Source organism: Eumetopias jubatus, unplaced genomic scaffold, assembly GCF_037043125.1.
Source record: "Eumetopias jubatus isolate StellerSeaLion01/CBP00866 unplaced genomic scaffold, mEumJub1_p1.0 scaffold_4, whole genome shotgun sequence".
NCBI lineage: Eukaryota > Metazoa > Chordata > Mammalia > Carnivora > Otariidae > Eumetopias > Eumetopias jubatus.
In genome coordinates, this window is record NW_028274810.1 from 126,900,392 (window position 1) to 126,915,567 (window position 15,176).

At 47.9% G+C, this 15,176-nt stretch overlaps 1 protein-coding gene across 2 annotated transcripts in view; it reads left to right on the top strand.

Moving 5' to 3' along the window:
• Positions 1-3,556: 3,556 nt before the first annotated feature.
• The window catches only part of SNTB1 (syntrophin beta 1), a 229,604-nt gene continuing 217,984 nt past the window's right edge, over positions 3,557-15,176 (top strand). Inside the window, exon 1 of one of the 2 annotated variants that reach the window (XM_028090869.2) lies at positions 3,557-4,437. In XM_028090869.2, the coding sequence (XP_027946670.2) occupies positions 3,885-4,437 (553 nt within the window). In that variant the 5' untranslated portion in view covers positions 3,557-3,884. The remainder of the gene's footprint in view (positions 4,438-15,176) is intronic. The other variant, XM_028090870.2, reaches the window with a different exon arrangement.

Sequence of the window (15,176 nt, forward strand, 5' to 3'; positions counted from 1 at the left end):
CCCTGCCAAAGGCTTTCCTTAACAGCGCCACTCCCGGTCTCCCTGTAGTTGCTTGCCCTGGTTACTCTTGACTCTATCACATTGCTCTAGTTTCCCTCCAGTATTTACTTCTGCAAGAAAATATCTTACGTGTTTGTTGTCTTCCTCTATGTCCACTCTACCACCCACTACACCATAAGCTCCATAGGGCTCGCCTTTGCCAATTTCTCTGCTCCCAGATCACAACACCTAGAACTGCCTGGGATGTAGTAGGTGTACAACCAAACTCTGTGGGGTGACTGAATGAACACACGCTGTTCCTTGTGCGTGTACCCTTGGTGTCGTGGAGCTGAGGATTCTGTGGCCTGCTCTTGTAAGTCTACGTTCACACAAACCTCTGGAGGAAAAGGCAAGTCCCGCAGGAAGGGACCCACAGAGGAGGATCCCAGTTCTGGCTGGGTGGGAAATGAGAATCAAAAGTTTAGGCCAAGAAGGCAGAAACAGAACAGGAGACAGAGCTAAGCAAAAGAAACCTGGTTTAAGAAAAAGGGGGTCGGGGAGCTTCAGGTATAATTTCGGGAACATGGAGTTGGACTGGTAGTCACGAGAACCCAGTTGCTGCTTTGCCACAGCTCTGTGGCCTTGGGTCCATCGTTGCTCCACTCTGAGCTTTAAATGGCACACTTATAAAATGAGAAGGGGCGCCTGGGTGGCTCATTCGGTTAAGTGTCGGCCTTCTGCTCAGGTCATGATCCCAGAACCCTGGGATTGAGCCCCGAGTTGAGCCCTGCGTAGGGCTCCCTGCTCCACAGGGAGTCTGCTTCTCCCTCTGCCCCTCCCCCACTCGTTCTCACAATCTCTGTCTCTCAAATAAATAAATAAAATCTTTAAAACAATAAAATGAGGAAGCTGGAAGTCTTCTCAGTATTTTCCAGTGATCATTCTTTTAAAAAAAAGATGTAGGAAGGGATAATCTGTCTAACTGCAAGTATTAAGGAGCTACAGGGCACTAGTCTCAAGTCCTGCGAAGAACTAAGAAATGAGGTAAAGAAGGTTTACCCTTGAGAATCCGCGTTGCCAGTCAGAGGCCAGAGACGCAGAGCTATCTGAGGAATGAGATAAGACTTTTAGGCCTGTAAGACCACAACAGTCACCAGTTTCAGTACATTAACATGTCTACACCCCCTCCCCCAAAAAAACCTGTCAGTGAGGGGAGGGCAGAGTGTTCTCTAACCCTGGGAAGAGGGAGAGGCCGGGAAAAGGGGCGGGCCCTACCCCTCTACACTCAGGGCGGCTAGGTGCTCCCTTCCAGTGGAAAGGGTGGCCTCACAGCAGGATGCACCCTGTAGCTAATAGGCTCCAAGTCTTTAGGAGAGTGTAGGATAGTGGTTCAGAGTCCAGACTCTTCATATCTGGCTTCAGATCCTGATTGCCATCAACTAGCTACAGAACCCAGGCCAGTTATTAAACCTGTATCTCTACTTACTCACCTATGAAATGGGAATGATGATAGTGGTAAGGATCCCCAAGAATCCCTGGGAGGATTAAATTAGTATGTGTAAAGCACGCAGAATAGGGCCTGTTCATATAATTCCACAACAAAGCCACCTCCAGCTAACAAGCATGCCTCAGGCCTAATGATGTTCATTATTTGTCTCCCCTCCTTCTGATGGCACTTTCAACAAGCTACCTACTTCTTTCCACGTAGGTTTGCTTACACAGGAAAAAAAATGTGTTGATCACAGAGATTCTGAGAAATTACCATTCCAGAGCCTGCACGATATCTTATGGCAAATCAATAAGTTACTTGGAGTTGTGTCTGGACCTCCTACGTTGCTTGACCACAGAGATAGGACGCAGACATGATGGAAATGGGAGGATATCAGTTTTGATTTCCAAATCAACACCTGGGGGTTCTGGTGCCTAGCTCCTCCTTAGTGTTTTGGGTTATTGCATAGACACTCAGGCTCTGATTTCCCTAAAGAGTGAGGGAAATCCTCACTCTGAGGAGTGAATCCTCAGCCTCTAAAACAGAGGGCATTCCCAACTGGTTTTCCCAATCCACAGGGGTACACCCCTATGGGCTCCCTATCTGACCCTGTGGTTGCTGTCCCTGCAGCCGTGGGTACTTTACAGGAAAGAACATAGATCTTCCAGAAAACTGGTGGATTAAAAATGTAGGAAAGGAGGGAGCTGCAAACAGAAGCATTAATCGAAGGCTCTCCACTTAACCTGCCTCCAGTGACTTCTCCTCAAAAGAAGTCCAAATGTTTTCACGTCATCCGGGGACCCTGCCTGGAATTCCAGCTACCCTTTAGGGGTTCATCTGAGTTTTAAAGCATTGTCAATTAAAAGTGTGGGTCATTCTGGAAGGGTTAGAGAATGTTCGGTAATGTCAGTGGTGATACACATCAGTGGGAATGTGTTTGATAAGATTTCTTTCCTCTGGACACCTTGCTGGGTTGGGTTTACCTTTAGGAATGAGCAGATTTGTGAGTTTTGTTTTGCTTTGATTTTGGACAGAGGGGAGAGAGGTGTAAAGGGGCGGGGGGTTACATGAGAGACTTAAAATTCTTAGGGAGTCCCATGACACCTGACTAGGGTGGGGGGTGAACCTGAGAGGTTCAAGGACCAGGAGGACTCTGGGAAGTTCAGCTGTGACATGGGTTATGTTGGCATTTCCGGATTGGCCTAGTAAGGTAACCAATAATTATCATATTGTCCCCCTGGAAAAATGCAGCCTGAGCTCCCAGTAAGTAACTAGAGTAAAGGAACTTTTCAGATACATTCAATCCATTGACACCGAGTTCTCAAATGGTGGACTTCCTATACTGGATCTTGGGAAGAAAGAAAGTCCCAGGAAACGTTTGGTATGGCATTGGGGGAAAAAATGTCAGAAGCATAGAGTATATTGGGTGTGAAAGCTGGAAAGACATCAGTTCCTGGGGTCTGGGGCAGACAGTGACCTGCTGAAAACCCCCACCAGCACAGACAGCTCTCCAGAGATCCGGCAGAAAGATGTCCTGCATTTAAAGAGAGGAGGTTTCGGGCACTCGGGTTATGCCGCCGTTTCTTGCTGGGTTCCCGGGACAGCCTTCCCTCTTGACTCTCAGGGAACCCGGGGCCTCCGTCCGAGGCTACCTGAGAATCCTCGCGCGAAGGAGAGAGAGGTAAGAACTCAGGAGGAGAAGCCAAGGTTTGAGGAAGCCAGCGTGAGGAGACCTGGATACAGATACAGCTGGGGGTTAGGACTGAGGGACAATCCAGCGGGGGATGTGAAAGGGAAGGGGTCAGGAGCGTCGGGTTTGGGGACGTAGGCAGGACGAGCGGTCCCAGCAAAGGAGCGGTGAGGGCACCCGCGGGGAGGGGAGGGTCGAAAGGAGAGGGCCGGGCTGGGAGGAGAGCTGGCGCGAGGAAGCTGGCCCTGCGGCGCCGTAGGCTCCCGGCAGCGAGGCGGCGGGGGTCTGAGCCGGCGCGCGGCCGGAGAGCGAGAGCGCCGGGGCTGCGGCGGCTGGAACAGGTGAGCTGCCGCCGGGCGGCGGGTCCCGCCCCTCCCCGCGGGCGTGCCTCCTCCTCCCGACCCTCCCCGCGCCGAGCTGCTCCGCGGCTCCCCTCGGTTTGGGCTTTTGCAACTGGCAGCTGGCTTGTTTCCCCTCCCCTGTGTCTGTCTCTCCTTCTTTTAGGTCGCTCCACCCCGCCCAGGATCAGGCGAGGGGGAACGGGCTGGGCTGCGGCTGCCAACTCGCGCCGAGCGCGTGTGCGAACTCCCCGAGCGGCGTCCGGCGCCCGGCCTCCTCCCTGCGGGGCGCGCGCTCCTCGCTCCCCCGGCCCGCGGCCTCCCCCGCAGCCCTTCCCCACTTTTCCCCCCTTTGGCAATCACATGGCATTTTAAGAATGCCGGAAAGATGGCGGTAGCGGCGGCGGCGGCGGCGGCGGCAGGGCCGAGCGGCGGGGGAGGCGGCCGGGCGCCGCGGAGCGGGCTGCTGGAAGTTTTGGTGCGGGATCGCTGGCACAAAGTTCTGGTGAACTTGAGCGAGGACGCCCTGGTTCTGAGCTGCGAAGAGGGCGCCGCGGCGTACAACGGCATCGGGACCGCCACCAATGGCTCGTTCTGCAGGGGCGCCGGCGGCGCGCAGCCCCCGGACTCGCCCGCCGGGGTCCGCACCGCCTTCACCGACCTGCCGGAGCAGGTGCCCGAGTCCATCTCCAACCAGAAGCGCGGCGTGAAGGTGCTGAAGCAGGAGCTGGGCGGGCTGGGCATCAGCATCAAGGGGGGCAAGGAGAACAAGATGCCCATCCTCATCAGCAAGATCTTCAAGGGGCTGGCGGCGGATCAGACCCAAGCCCTGTACGTGGGCGACGCCATCCTGTCTGTGAACGGGGCCGACCTGCGGGACGCCACCCACGACGAGGCGGTGCAGGCGCTGAAGCGCGCCGGCAAGGAGGTGCTGCTGGAAGGTAAGGGGTTAACGCCGCGCGGGCCGCGCACACACCCCCTCACCCTCCCACCGCACCCGCACACTCCCCCGCGTGCCGGCACAGCCCAGGGGCCCGGCGTGGGGGATGGTGGCGGGGAGTCTGGACAACTTTAACCCACCTGGGGGCAACTTGTCCCTACCCTAGAGTCGCTGCAGGCTTGGACCCAGCAGGGGTGTGTGCACAGGCTCGGCGAGCAGGGTTTCTTGAGCTACGTGGCAGGCGCAGGGTCAGATGCTTAGGGCATAGTGTCTCATTTTTACCCGCGGATAATCCGAGGGTAGCGTAGGGGCCGGGAAGTGGGACTGGAAATGAAGGGCAGTCGTCCACGCTAAGGTGAGAGCTCACCGAATAACTCTCATAGTTTTATGCTCTCGCACCATGTTCTCCAAGAAGCCTGGGCAATCCATTTATAAGGGTTCAGTCCTAAAGACAGAGAGGAGTGGCAGTGTTTTAACGCTGAAACCCAGTCATCCTTCTGGACTTCCCCTCCTCTCAGATTGGAACCCGGGATTATGCTGGGGAGTTGTGCCAAGATCTGGGAAGTATATTGCAGCTTTATGCAGAGTTCCCTTCTGGTGCCAGGTGTTTGGCCGGTCAGTCTGGATTCCAGGCTGCTCTGGGTGGAGGGTTGCTGAGGCAGTTTTTCTGCCTGCCTTTTCCCGGGATTTTTCCCGAGTGGGGTGGAAACAGTTTTGCATTTGTTAAGTTTCCCCTGAGTGTGAGGCTTCTTAGAAAGGACTTTCTTGAGATCCTGTGTGCCCAGTCCCCTGATTTTTCAAGTGAATAGAATAGGTAGCTGCGTTATTGTACCCTTTTCCGATTATGTGCAGAAAGGCAGTAGAGTATTAAGTGGATAATCACTATCCTTTCCCACTATGTCTGTATTTCTTACTTGGTAACTGTCTCTCTGCCCCATACCTTTGTACATACCTCAGCACAAATATCATGTAATTATTTTTGTCTATTTACTCAGCTTCCCCCTCACTGTAGAGGGGTCTTTTTTTAGTTAGTTATGGGTCATTTCCCTTGAGTTTAGGTGCTCAGTGATACGCGTCCTGAGTGAATAAATCAATGGACCCATAACCACAGAAACAGAGTGTTTCAACCCAGATCTTGTAAACTGGTGGTTGATTTAAATCCTAAATTAAGGACTTAAGTCAATTTCCTGCTCACCAGATGTGGTGCTGGTGCTGGTGTGTGAAACAGAAAGTTCAGAGTTGGGAAACCAGCTTTGTTAACATGTGACAGCTGATGCAACTGCTCTGGTACATGATCGTCCACCTCCTGCCTAGAATACAGAGGGCTCCCCACACCACACACCTTTATTTATCTAGAGGATTTGTGATGTCTTCATATTTAATTGCTACCCTGGATCCAGAAAGTGGAAGGCTATTTGCTTTGGCTTGATGATTAACATAAGTAAACAGAAAAAAGTTTTCTTGACTCAAGTGTGTGTTGGTTTGTGTGACAAGGGGCAGGTGGGATCTGGGGCAAGTGTAGTTTGATCTGTAAACCACTGGGCACCTGCTCAGCCTGCAATATTTACTGTAAACTATCAGGGGGGGCAAAAGGCAGGTCATTTCTATTTCAAGGCCCTGCCCTTCATTATGTCTTTTCTTCTCCTTGGTTTCAGTGTAATGAATAATGACTTAGCAAAGAGATATCTCTCACCCAAAAAGAGGAAGGAAAGGTGACTCCCTGCAGTTGAAAATAAACTTAAAGAAAAAGAGAGAGAACAGTTATGTGGCTTTATGGATGCGGCAACTGAAGAGTGAGTTTTGTAAAAAACCTCTAACATGACATTCTTGCAACACATCATCCTGTGTTGCAGGCAGGACCTCTGGCGGAAGGCCCGCGGGCCTCCTAGACATGAACCACCTGGGCTTGGGGCAGCAGTTTTATTCCCAGCCCGAGTTTTCAGAGATCCACTGCAATCAAGAGAAACAAGTAGAGGCCCCCCCCTCAAAACAATGTCTCTCGTACTGAGTTGAAGCGTTGGTTTTAAGTGTGGTGGGAGAGATCATATACCATCAAAGCAAATATCACACATCCCCTCTTTTGTAGCTTGGACTGTTACATGGATTCCCACCTGAAGGGGCATATCAGAACCACCGGAAGGGCCTTTTAAAATCACATACCTACTTGCCCATATTGTGAAATGCAGTCTTAATTGCTGAATTTCTACACAGGAATGGCTTTGTAGATGTAATCAGCTGGGACGAGAGGCTTAGGGAGATGTTTTAAAGATATGTTTATGTGGAAAATACACAGTTTTTTACTTAGATTGCTTTTTTTGTTTTGGGGGTTGTTTGTTTTTTGAGCCAGCCCAGTCCCTCAACTACAGCCAGTACGCACCCCATTACACGACATGCGCCCCCTAGTGGAGAATCTATGCCACTGCTAGTGGAACACCCTGAAGTGAAAAGCTGATGAAAGGCAAGTTTCAAAGCCCGCGTTCTAGTTACCGAGTCAGTCACAGACTTAATCTTAACCTCTTTGAGCCTCAGTGTCTTCTGAGAAATGGGAATAAGGAAATCGGCTGGACATTCTTACTCTACAGGGCTGCTGTATGGAAGAGAATCTGAGAGTAAAAGAAAAAAACATGTATCAAATGGCTGCTCTGATTCGTTATAATTCCATGAAATGAAGCGGAAATTGCCCCTCCCGAGGGGTAGTCCATTCCTCATACTGTACTGGAGTTTATAGTTCTTATTTTTAGTCTAATTATTATTATTATTATGTAACTGTAATGTTAGGAGACCATTCCTCTGTGGGAAGGGAATCATGATGACAGCTAACCTTTCTTGAGCACTTATATGTACCAGGCTTTACTTGCATTCGTTCCTTACACTTTTAGTAACTGTGAGGCTAGTACTGTTGGTTATTTGCTTAAAGTCTTGGGGAGGAGGCTTACAGGTCTGTCTCACTTCAGAGCTCAGCCTTGTAACTTCTGGGTGAAATTGATACTTCGAGCTTCTCCTTCATCTGTGTACTTAAGCCAGTGGAAGCTTCCTCAGTTCTTGGGCTCAAGATGTTCTTCCCCACTTCTCAAAAATGCTGAAGTGCTCGGGACAGCCTTGAGCAGGAAGAGCAATTGTGTGGGCCACTCAAAAGGGAGGGACAGGAAAGAGGGTTGAGTCTAAAAACCTTCATCCACCCAGTGTCTGGCTGTATCAAAAGGGAGCTCCCGCAACAGCAACCAAACTTCACAATGAGGCAGGGTCTCTTGTCATTGAACACCTGGCCAGCAAGGAGGTTACACTGTAATTCAAGCTGAAAATAAAGCGTGAATACACCGTGCCAGTGAAGTCAGTGTTTCACCTGATAGTCATCCAAGTTAAGATCAGACATCTTCACGTTATGAACTCCTTTTCCATTTGCGGGAGTAGGAGCAGGGACCCTGCATTCAGCCATGGAGATGCTGAACCATAGAACTGCTGAACCATAGAACTGCAGGGGACACCGCACACAGAGTACAGAGTGAATGGCCCCCTGTGGAGTGGAGCTGGGCACAGCTGCATAAATATCCCTGGTAGTTCTGGGTCACGGGAAGGATGAGGTTTTTTTGCCCTTAGATGGATAGCAAAATAGTAATTTGGAATCTGTCAACCTTTTTATAACTGAAACTACAATAAAGTTAGTTTCTCCATAACTTTGTCCAGGTTGGAGAGTGCAGAATGTTCTGGAAGACTCATCTTGGGGTATGGAAGGTGGGGGTGGGTGATGAACAGAATCTTACCTGGGTCCAAAAGGTATCCTAGGGAGCTGGACCAGAAGAAGTGGAAATTCAAAGGAGAAGGTCCGAGACTGTTGTTGACATGAACCCTGTCCATCAAAGCTCCTCCCCCAGCACTGCTCCCAGGAATGCTTGGCTGCTGAGATCATCTAAAATGTCACTTGCACAGTCACTTCCTTTAGTGGTAGAAGTAGTGATGGCACGAAAGGGAGATGGGGTATGAGGCAGAGGCAATGGTTTTGTTGGTATGAAATCTCAGAATTGGACAAGAATTTGTATTTTAGAGAATCTTACTTTATTTAGGATGTACAGGATCTTTTTTTAAAAGATTTTTTTTTAAATTTTTTGAGAGAGAGAGCAGGAGTTGGGGGGGCGGAGAGGGAGAAGCAGGCTCCCCGCTGAGCAGGGAGCCCAAACATGGGGCTTTGTCCCAGGATTCGGATCACGACCTGTGCAGGTTTCAGACGCTTAACGAACTGAGCCACCCAGGCACCCCTAGGATGTACAGATTCTTAAAGAATATCCAAGAACTCTGGAATTTAGAGTCTTGAAACTTGTGTGCTTATATTTTAACTAGCAGTTACTCTTTTCACAAGATACTTTATCTTGTTGGGCCTTGATTTTGTTCATTGGGAAGCTAGGGAACTAGGTTAAGCCATCTCTAAACTTTATTTCACGTCACATCCTATAAATTCAGACCCAACACACTTTTTTTTTTAAAGATTTTATTTATTTATTTGACAGAGAAGGAGAGAGAGAGAGAGAGAGCACAAGCAGGGGCAGGGGCAGTGGCAGGCAGAGGGAGAGGGAGAAGCAGGCTTCCCGCTCAGACGTGGGGCTCCATCCCAGGACCCTGGGATCATGCCCTGAGCCAAAGGCAGACGCTTAACCGACTGAGGCACCCAGGCGCCCCCCCAACACACTTCTAATAACAAATCTTTCTAACACCCCTTTTATTTTTATGAAACAAATTTCATAAATAGTGTAACCTAACTGTAGTTTAAATTTAAGAATCAACATAATGTCCTATTACTATATTATTACGAATATTAATAAAATGGAAAAATGAGTAAATTATTTTTAAAAAGTTTCAATTGATAAGCACATAGTACAACTACCCCCGGGATCATAATGAAGGAGGTAGATGCTAGTACCTGTACATAAAATCACCAGCAATGCATAGCTACGACTCAAGATGGGTGGGGATGTGTGGTGTCTTTTGGGATCTGGAAAAATCTTGCACTGTGAAGGGCTACCTCAGATGTTGCAAGATGTCTAGCATCTCTGGCTCCTATCACTAAATGCTAGGAGTAAGCCCCTGCCACTCCCCTTGACCTCTAAAATGCCTCCGTAAATATCCGAACTGCTACTGAGAAGGGCTGTGTTAACCCTCCACCCTCTTGATGAACCAGTATTCTATAAGAACGCTGATTCTGGGGGTGCCTGGGGGGCACAGTCGGTTAAGCATCCAGCTCTTGGTTTCAGCTCAGGTTGTGATCTCAGGGTCATGATGTTGAGCCCTGTGTCAGGCTCTGTGCTCAGCACGGAGTCTGCTTCAGATTCTCTCTCCCTCTCCCTCTCCCTCTGCCTCTCCCGCTCGTGCTCTCTCTTTCTCTCTCTCTCAAATAAATAAATAGATCTTTATTAAAAAGAATGCTGATTCTGCTTTAACCACTTTACACAGTAGTCCCCCTTATCCGGGGTTTTGCTTTCCACGGTTTCAGTTTCCCATGGTTTCAATTTCCCGAGGCTCCCCGCAGCCTGGAAGCAGATGATCCTCCCCTGACAAACCATCAGAAGGTCACGGTAGCCTAACGCTCTGTCACAGCGTCTGCATCATCCCCCTCGCTTCATCTCATCACATAGGCGTGTTAACATCTGCCATCGTTATGGGAAGGGCGAGTATAGGACAGTAAGATATTTGGAGAGAGGGAAAGGCCACATTCACAGAACTTTTATGACAGTATATTGTTGTAATTGTTCTATTTTATTATTGTTGGCAATAACTAATTTATTATTAGTGTCTAATTTATAAATTAAACCTTATCATAGGTTTGTATGTATAGGAAAAAAAACATAGTATATATAGGGTTCAGGTCTGTGTGTGGTTTCAAGCAGGCAACCACTGGGGGTCTTGGAAGGTATCCCCTGCAGGACCTTGCCGTGCCTAACCTTTTGCAGACTCTTTACATATGTGATAACATTTATATAACAACTTGTATCACGCCAGATGCTGTTCTAAGCACTTTACATGGACTAAATCACTGGATTTGGATTCTCACAATAATCCAAAACTATTTACAGATGAGAAGACTGAGGCACAGATCATTGAAATTTGCCAAAGTTTGCCATTCTTCTTGCCAAAGAAACACAGTGAATAAGTTCCGATGCTGAGACCCAAACAGACCTTACCGCTTTGGATCCTCATGAACAGCCTTATGCGAGAAGCGGATTAGGGACGCATATCCCCAGTTTGTTGATTAGGAGAGTGAAGCTCTAAGAGGTCCCATGATGGGTGCTATTCAGGTCTTCTGCTTTCTTGTCTAGTATATTCGTTTTCTACTGCTGCTCTAATAAATTACCCAAAACCTTAGTAAATTAAAACACAAATTTATTATCTTACAGTTTTTTAAAGTCAGAAGCCTGATGCAGATCTCACTGAGCTAACATCAAGGTGTCCACAGTGCTGCATTCCTTTCTGGAGGCCCTAAAAGAGAATCTTTTCCCCTTGTTTTTTCCAGAAGCTTCTAGAGACCACACAAATGCTTTGGCTCATGGCTCCCTTACATTTTTAAGCCTGTGGTGGCAACTTGAATCTTTCTCACATCAAAACACTCCAGCCGGGGTGCCTGGATGGCTCAGTCAGTTAAGCATCTGCCTTTGGCTCGGGACATGATCTCTGGGTCCTGGGATCGAGCCCCACATCGGGGCTTCCTGCCCAACAGGGAGTCTGCTTCTCTCTCTTTCTCTCTCTGCCCTTCCCCACTGCTTGTTCTCTCTCTCTCTCTCTCAAATATATAAATAAAATCTTAAAAAACACTCCAACCTCTATTCTGCCTCCTTCTATTTTTAAGGACTTGTGATTACTCAGTCGTATCTAGATAATCCAAGATAATTTCCCCCTCCCCTTTTTTTTTAAGATTTTATGTATTTGACAGAGACACAGGGAGAGAGGGAACACAAGCAGGGGGAGTGGAAGAGGGAGAAGCAGGCTTCCCGCCGAGCAGGGAGCCCGATGCGGGGCTCGATCCCAGGACCCTGAGATCATGACCTGAGCTGAAAGCAGATGCTTAACGGCTGAGCGACCCAGGCGCCCTGATAATTTCCCTTTTTAAAATATTTTTAAAATTATAACTTCCCTGATAAGCAACGTTAATTCACTTTGCAGCCCTCATTCCTCTTTGCCATGCAAGGTAATATATGGTTAGGATCTGGAGACTAGGAGGTGTGCATCTTGGGGGTAGCAGTAGGGGGCATTTTCCTGCATATTACCTCTGGTTTGCTGAAATAGTAATGGTACAGAGTTCCCAGGTAGCTCTTCAAGAATATCCTCAACCACAGTAAACAGTCCTGTCCTGTCACGTGGCAGAGGAGTTCCTCATTCATTCATTTATTTGACTGTCTAACAAGTAACTTACTGAGTGTCCTCTATGTGTCATATACCACTAGGGCATTGCCCTTGAGAAACAATATTACAGTGACAGATGCAGATAAGCACTAAGCAGGCATTCACAGGATGGAGTAGAAAGTGCTACATCAAGGGCGTTATGGGATGCTGTGGGAGCCTCAGGGAAGGACATCCAGCCCATTCTTGGACTGGGCTGTGGAAGGCCAAGGTCTCAAGGCAGCCCAACAAAGAGCTTGGCTATCAGCTGTAGCTCATTGTGGTGATGTGGGAGGAATGTGGCCTTCAGGCCTTGCTAAGGGGCAAGAATGAAAAAAAAAAAAAAAGACCAGAGACTTGAGCCGAAACCAAGGCTTCTAGGCCTTGTTATAGACTTAGATGTCCTTCTCAGGGTGAAGTGTGATAAGCAGGGAAATGTCACGCTGAGTTTCACATTTCAAGAAGCGTGAGATGGGCCAGGCTCTCGTGAGTGACCTGGCTTCGTGTGCCCAGCCAGCGACACAGGTATTCAGACGCTCGACCCCGGGTTGTGCTTCAGAGCACCTTCCACAGCGAGGCTTAGGTTTGTCAAAGTGGCTTCACTCACATTATGATTTTGTCACCAGGCCACCCCTCCGTGAATGATTGGACTGGAGTAATGACCCCCCCCCCCCCACTTTGTAGAGGAGGAAATGGAAGTACCAGAGATGAGGTGACTGGTCCGAGGTTACCTTGTACATGAGGGAGCTGGACATCAGATTATCTAACACCTGTCAAGCTCCAACTAGTGCATACTGCACGAGACATTGTGTCAAGACATGGCACAGTCGGGGCGCCTGGGTGGCTCAGTTGGTTAGGCGACTGCCTTCGGCTCAGGTCATGATCCTGGAGTCCCGGGATCGAGTCCCACATCGGGCTCCCTGCTCAGCGGGGAGTCTGCTTCTCCCTCTGACCCTCCCCCGTCTCATGCTCTCTCTCTCTCTCTATCTCATTCTCTCTCTCAAATAAATAAATAAAATCTTTAAAAAAAAAAAAGACATGGCACAGTGGACAAAAGGTGGTCTAAGAGGTATAAGGCAGGGAGTTGCAGTTATTAGGGAGGTGGGGGCATTTGAGGCTGATTGTAAAGTTCTTGAGATCAGTCATACAAATGGCATGATTTTCACCGCAGCCTATGTAGCATAGTACCCGGCACATATTAGGCTGATTTTAAAATGTCTTAGGAAGGAAAAAACAGTAGGACAGAAGGGAAGAAGAAGGGAAGGAGGGAGTGAGTGGGGGAGTAAGGGAGGGAGAAGGCAAGGAAGGAAGGAAGGGAAGAGGGAAGGCAGTTTGGGGACTTGGTGACCTTTCTTGATGGCTTCCATCCTCCAGCACTAATGCTGTTGGACTGTGGAAATGATACACATTCAGCATCGATAACGAAAACTCTCTCTGGGGCTGTAGTGAAGAAGAATACAGAAGTCATTTTATAGACCTGGGAAGCACTTACTTAACATAGACCAGTCTTGAAAGACAAAAGAGGAGCCAGACGTGATTTTAAAAGTTATTGGAAAATGTGATTATCCTTTGAATGTTATATTTATAACCACCCTTCCTTTGCCCCCCTGTGGCTCAGAGACCTACAAGTCCGAATACACTTTCTACCTGGGGAGATGAAAACTGCTTAGATATTTTAATTGTTTCTTTTTTAAAGCTTATGTATCAGCCTGAAAATTCAGACCATATTCCTTACGTGAAGCTGATCAGAATGAAGCGGATCAGGACTGTCCTTCAGTTTCCTATTTCTGCTGTGGAGGGGAATGCTTTTCACGTAACGGGGTGCATTGGAGCACTCACCCCATGGAGTGTGTATTAAAAATAACTCACTGCGCACAGCTCCACATTTGTGAAAGGCATCTAGCTGAAGCCACCCCTGGTCTGGTGGGTGAAGGGAAATTATTCTCTGGCAGCTAGTGGCCTACTAAGAATTCTATTTCAAATGATGCATTTCAAAGCAGTTAATGTTAAAGAAAAGCCAGAATTTTCCCTGCATTTATACCAAGTGTTTTATATACCGAACCTCATTACCTACTTCACTGGCTTTGATTTATAGTAATAGCTTGCCTTTAGCTCCGGCCTGCAGATTGCGACTTCAGAGAAAATATGTAACACACACCACGAAGTAAATGTCCTAACAGACCCATGCAGATGAGCCCCGCTCCCAAAGTGGGGTAGACAAGATGGAAAAGTTCACGCTTAGTAGTGATTATTATGGGAATTAAGATGATGACCCATCCCGTGGCTCAGTGCTTTTTAAAACTACTTCCCCTTTCTGTGATTTGAAGCATCGTTTGTAGCTTGTTGATAAACGTGGGAAGCTCCATCTCAAATTTGATGACTGGTTGCTGAGTGTTACTGCAGTTGACATACCCTGTTCTGGGCTTGCTCTTCAAACCCGCCTTGTTTCTTTCCCTTGCAATTTCTTTCTCATGGCAGTATAATGCCGTGGTTTAGAGGGTGGGCCTTGGATTTGCTCAATCTGGGCTTACAGTCCTGTTCTGCCTCTTTCTGGCTGTGTGAGCTTGAGCAAGCGACTTACCTACAAGCCTCAATTTCTTAATGAAGTAGGTTCATTGTGAGGAAGAGAGTCATTACGGATGGAAAGTGGTTAGTTAGCTCACTGCTTGGAACATATAGTAAGCACTAAATATTTACTAATTATAAAATCTGTCATGTCACGTGCTTCGCAGATAGAAGGTTCGGGCACAGAAGTGAAATGATGGGGCTAAGCATATGTGATAGAAAGGCTTTTTGGGGAACACAAAGGACAGTTTGGGATTTGCCATGTTTGGGAACCGAAGGATGCAACTGATGGCCTGGGAGAGCTGGTTTGCCTTGTACAGGTGAATTAGGATCCCACAAGGGTATATTTCATTGATGATTTTTAGCAGCATCAGATGTTTTCCATCAACCAAATCACAATGTAGGCTGCTGTGGTTTTTGGTGGGCAAATGTGAACTTTGTCTCAAAATGCTGATCTGCAGGAACATGCAGAAAAGTGTTTTGTAAAGGGAAAGTGGGCAAGTACAGATTTAATCTACCCAGCAACATTCAAAATTCTTTGAAAAGTTGTCTAGGACTTAGAGGAACGTGGAGGTCTTATTAGCCAAAAGAAGCTCAAATGTTGCTTTTGTTAAAAATGTGAAATATTTGTGCGACTCTTACTAAGCCAGCATTATACTTTAGTTTTTTTATCCTTTTATTTAATACTGTATTTCATGGAATCCGAGGGACAACCCAGTGGAAGATAGATCATTGTTTATGTGCCCTTGAAAAAGAAAAGCTAATGTTTAAGATGGGGGGTGTCTAATAGGGTACCTGCTTAGAGTTGTGATG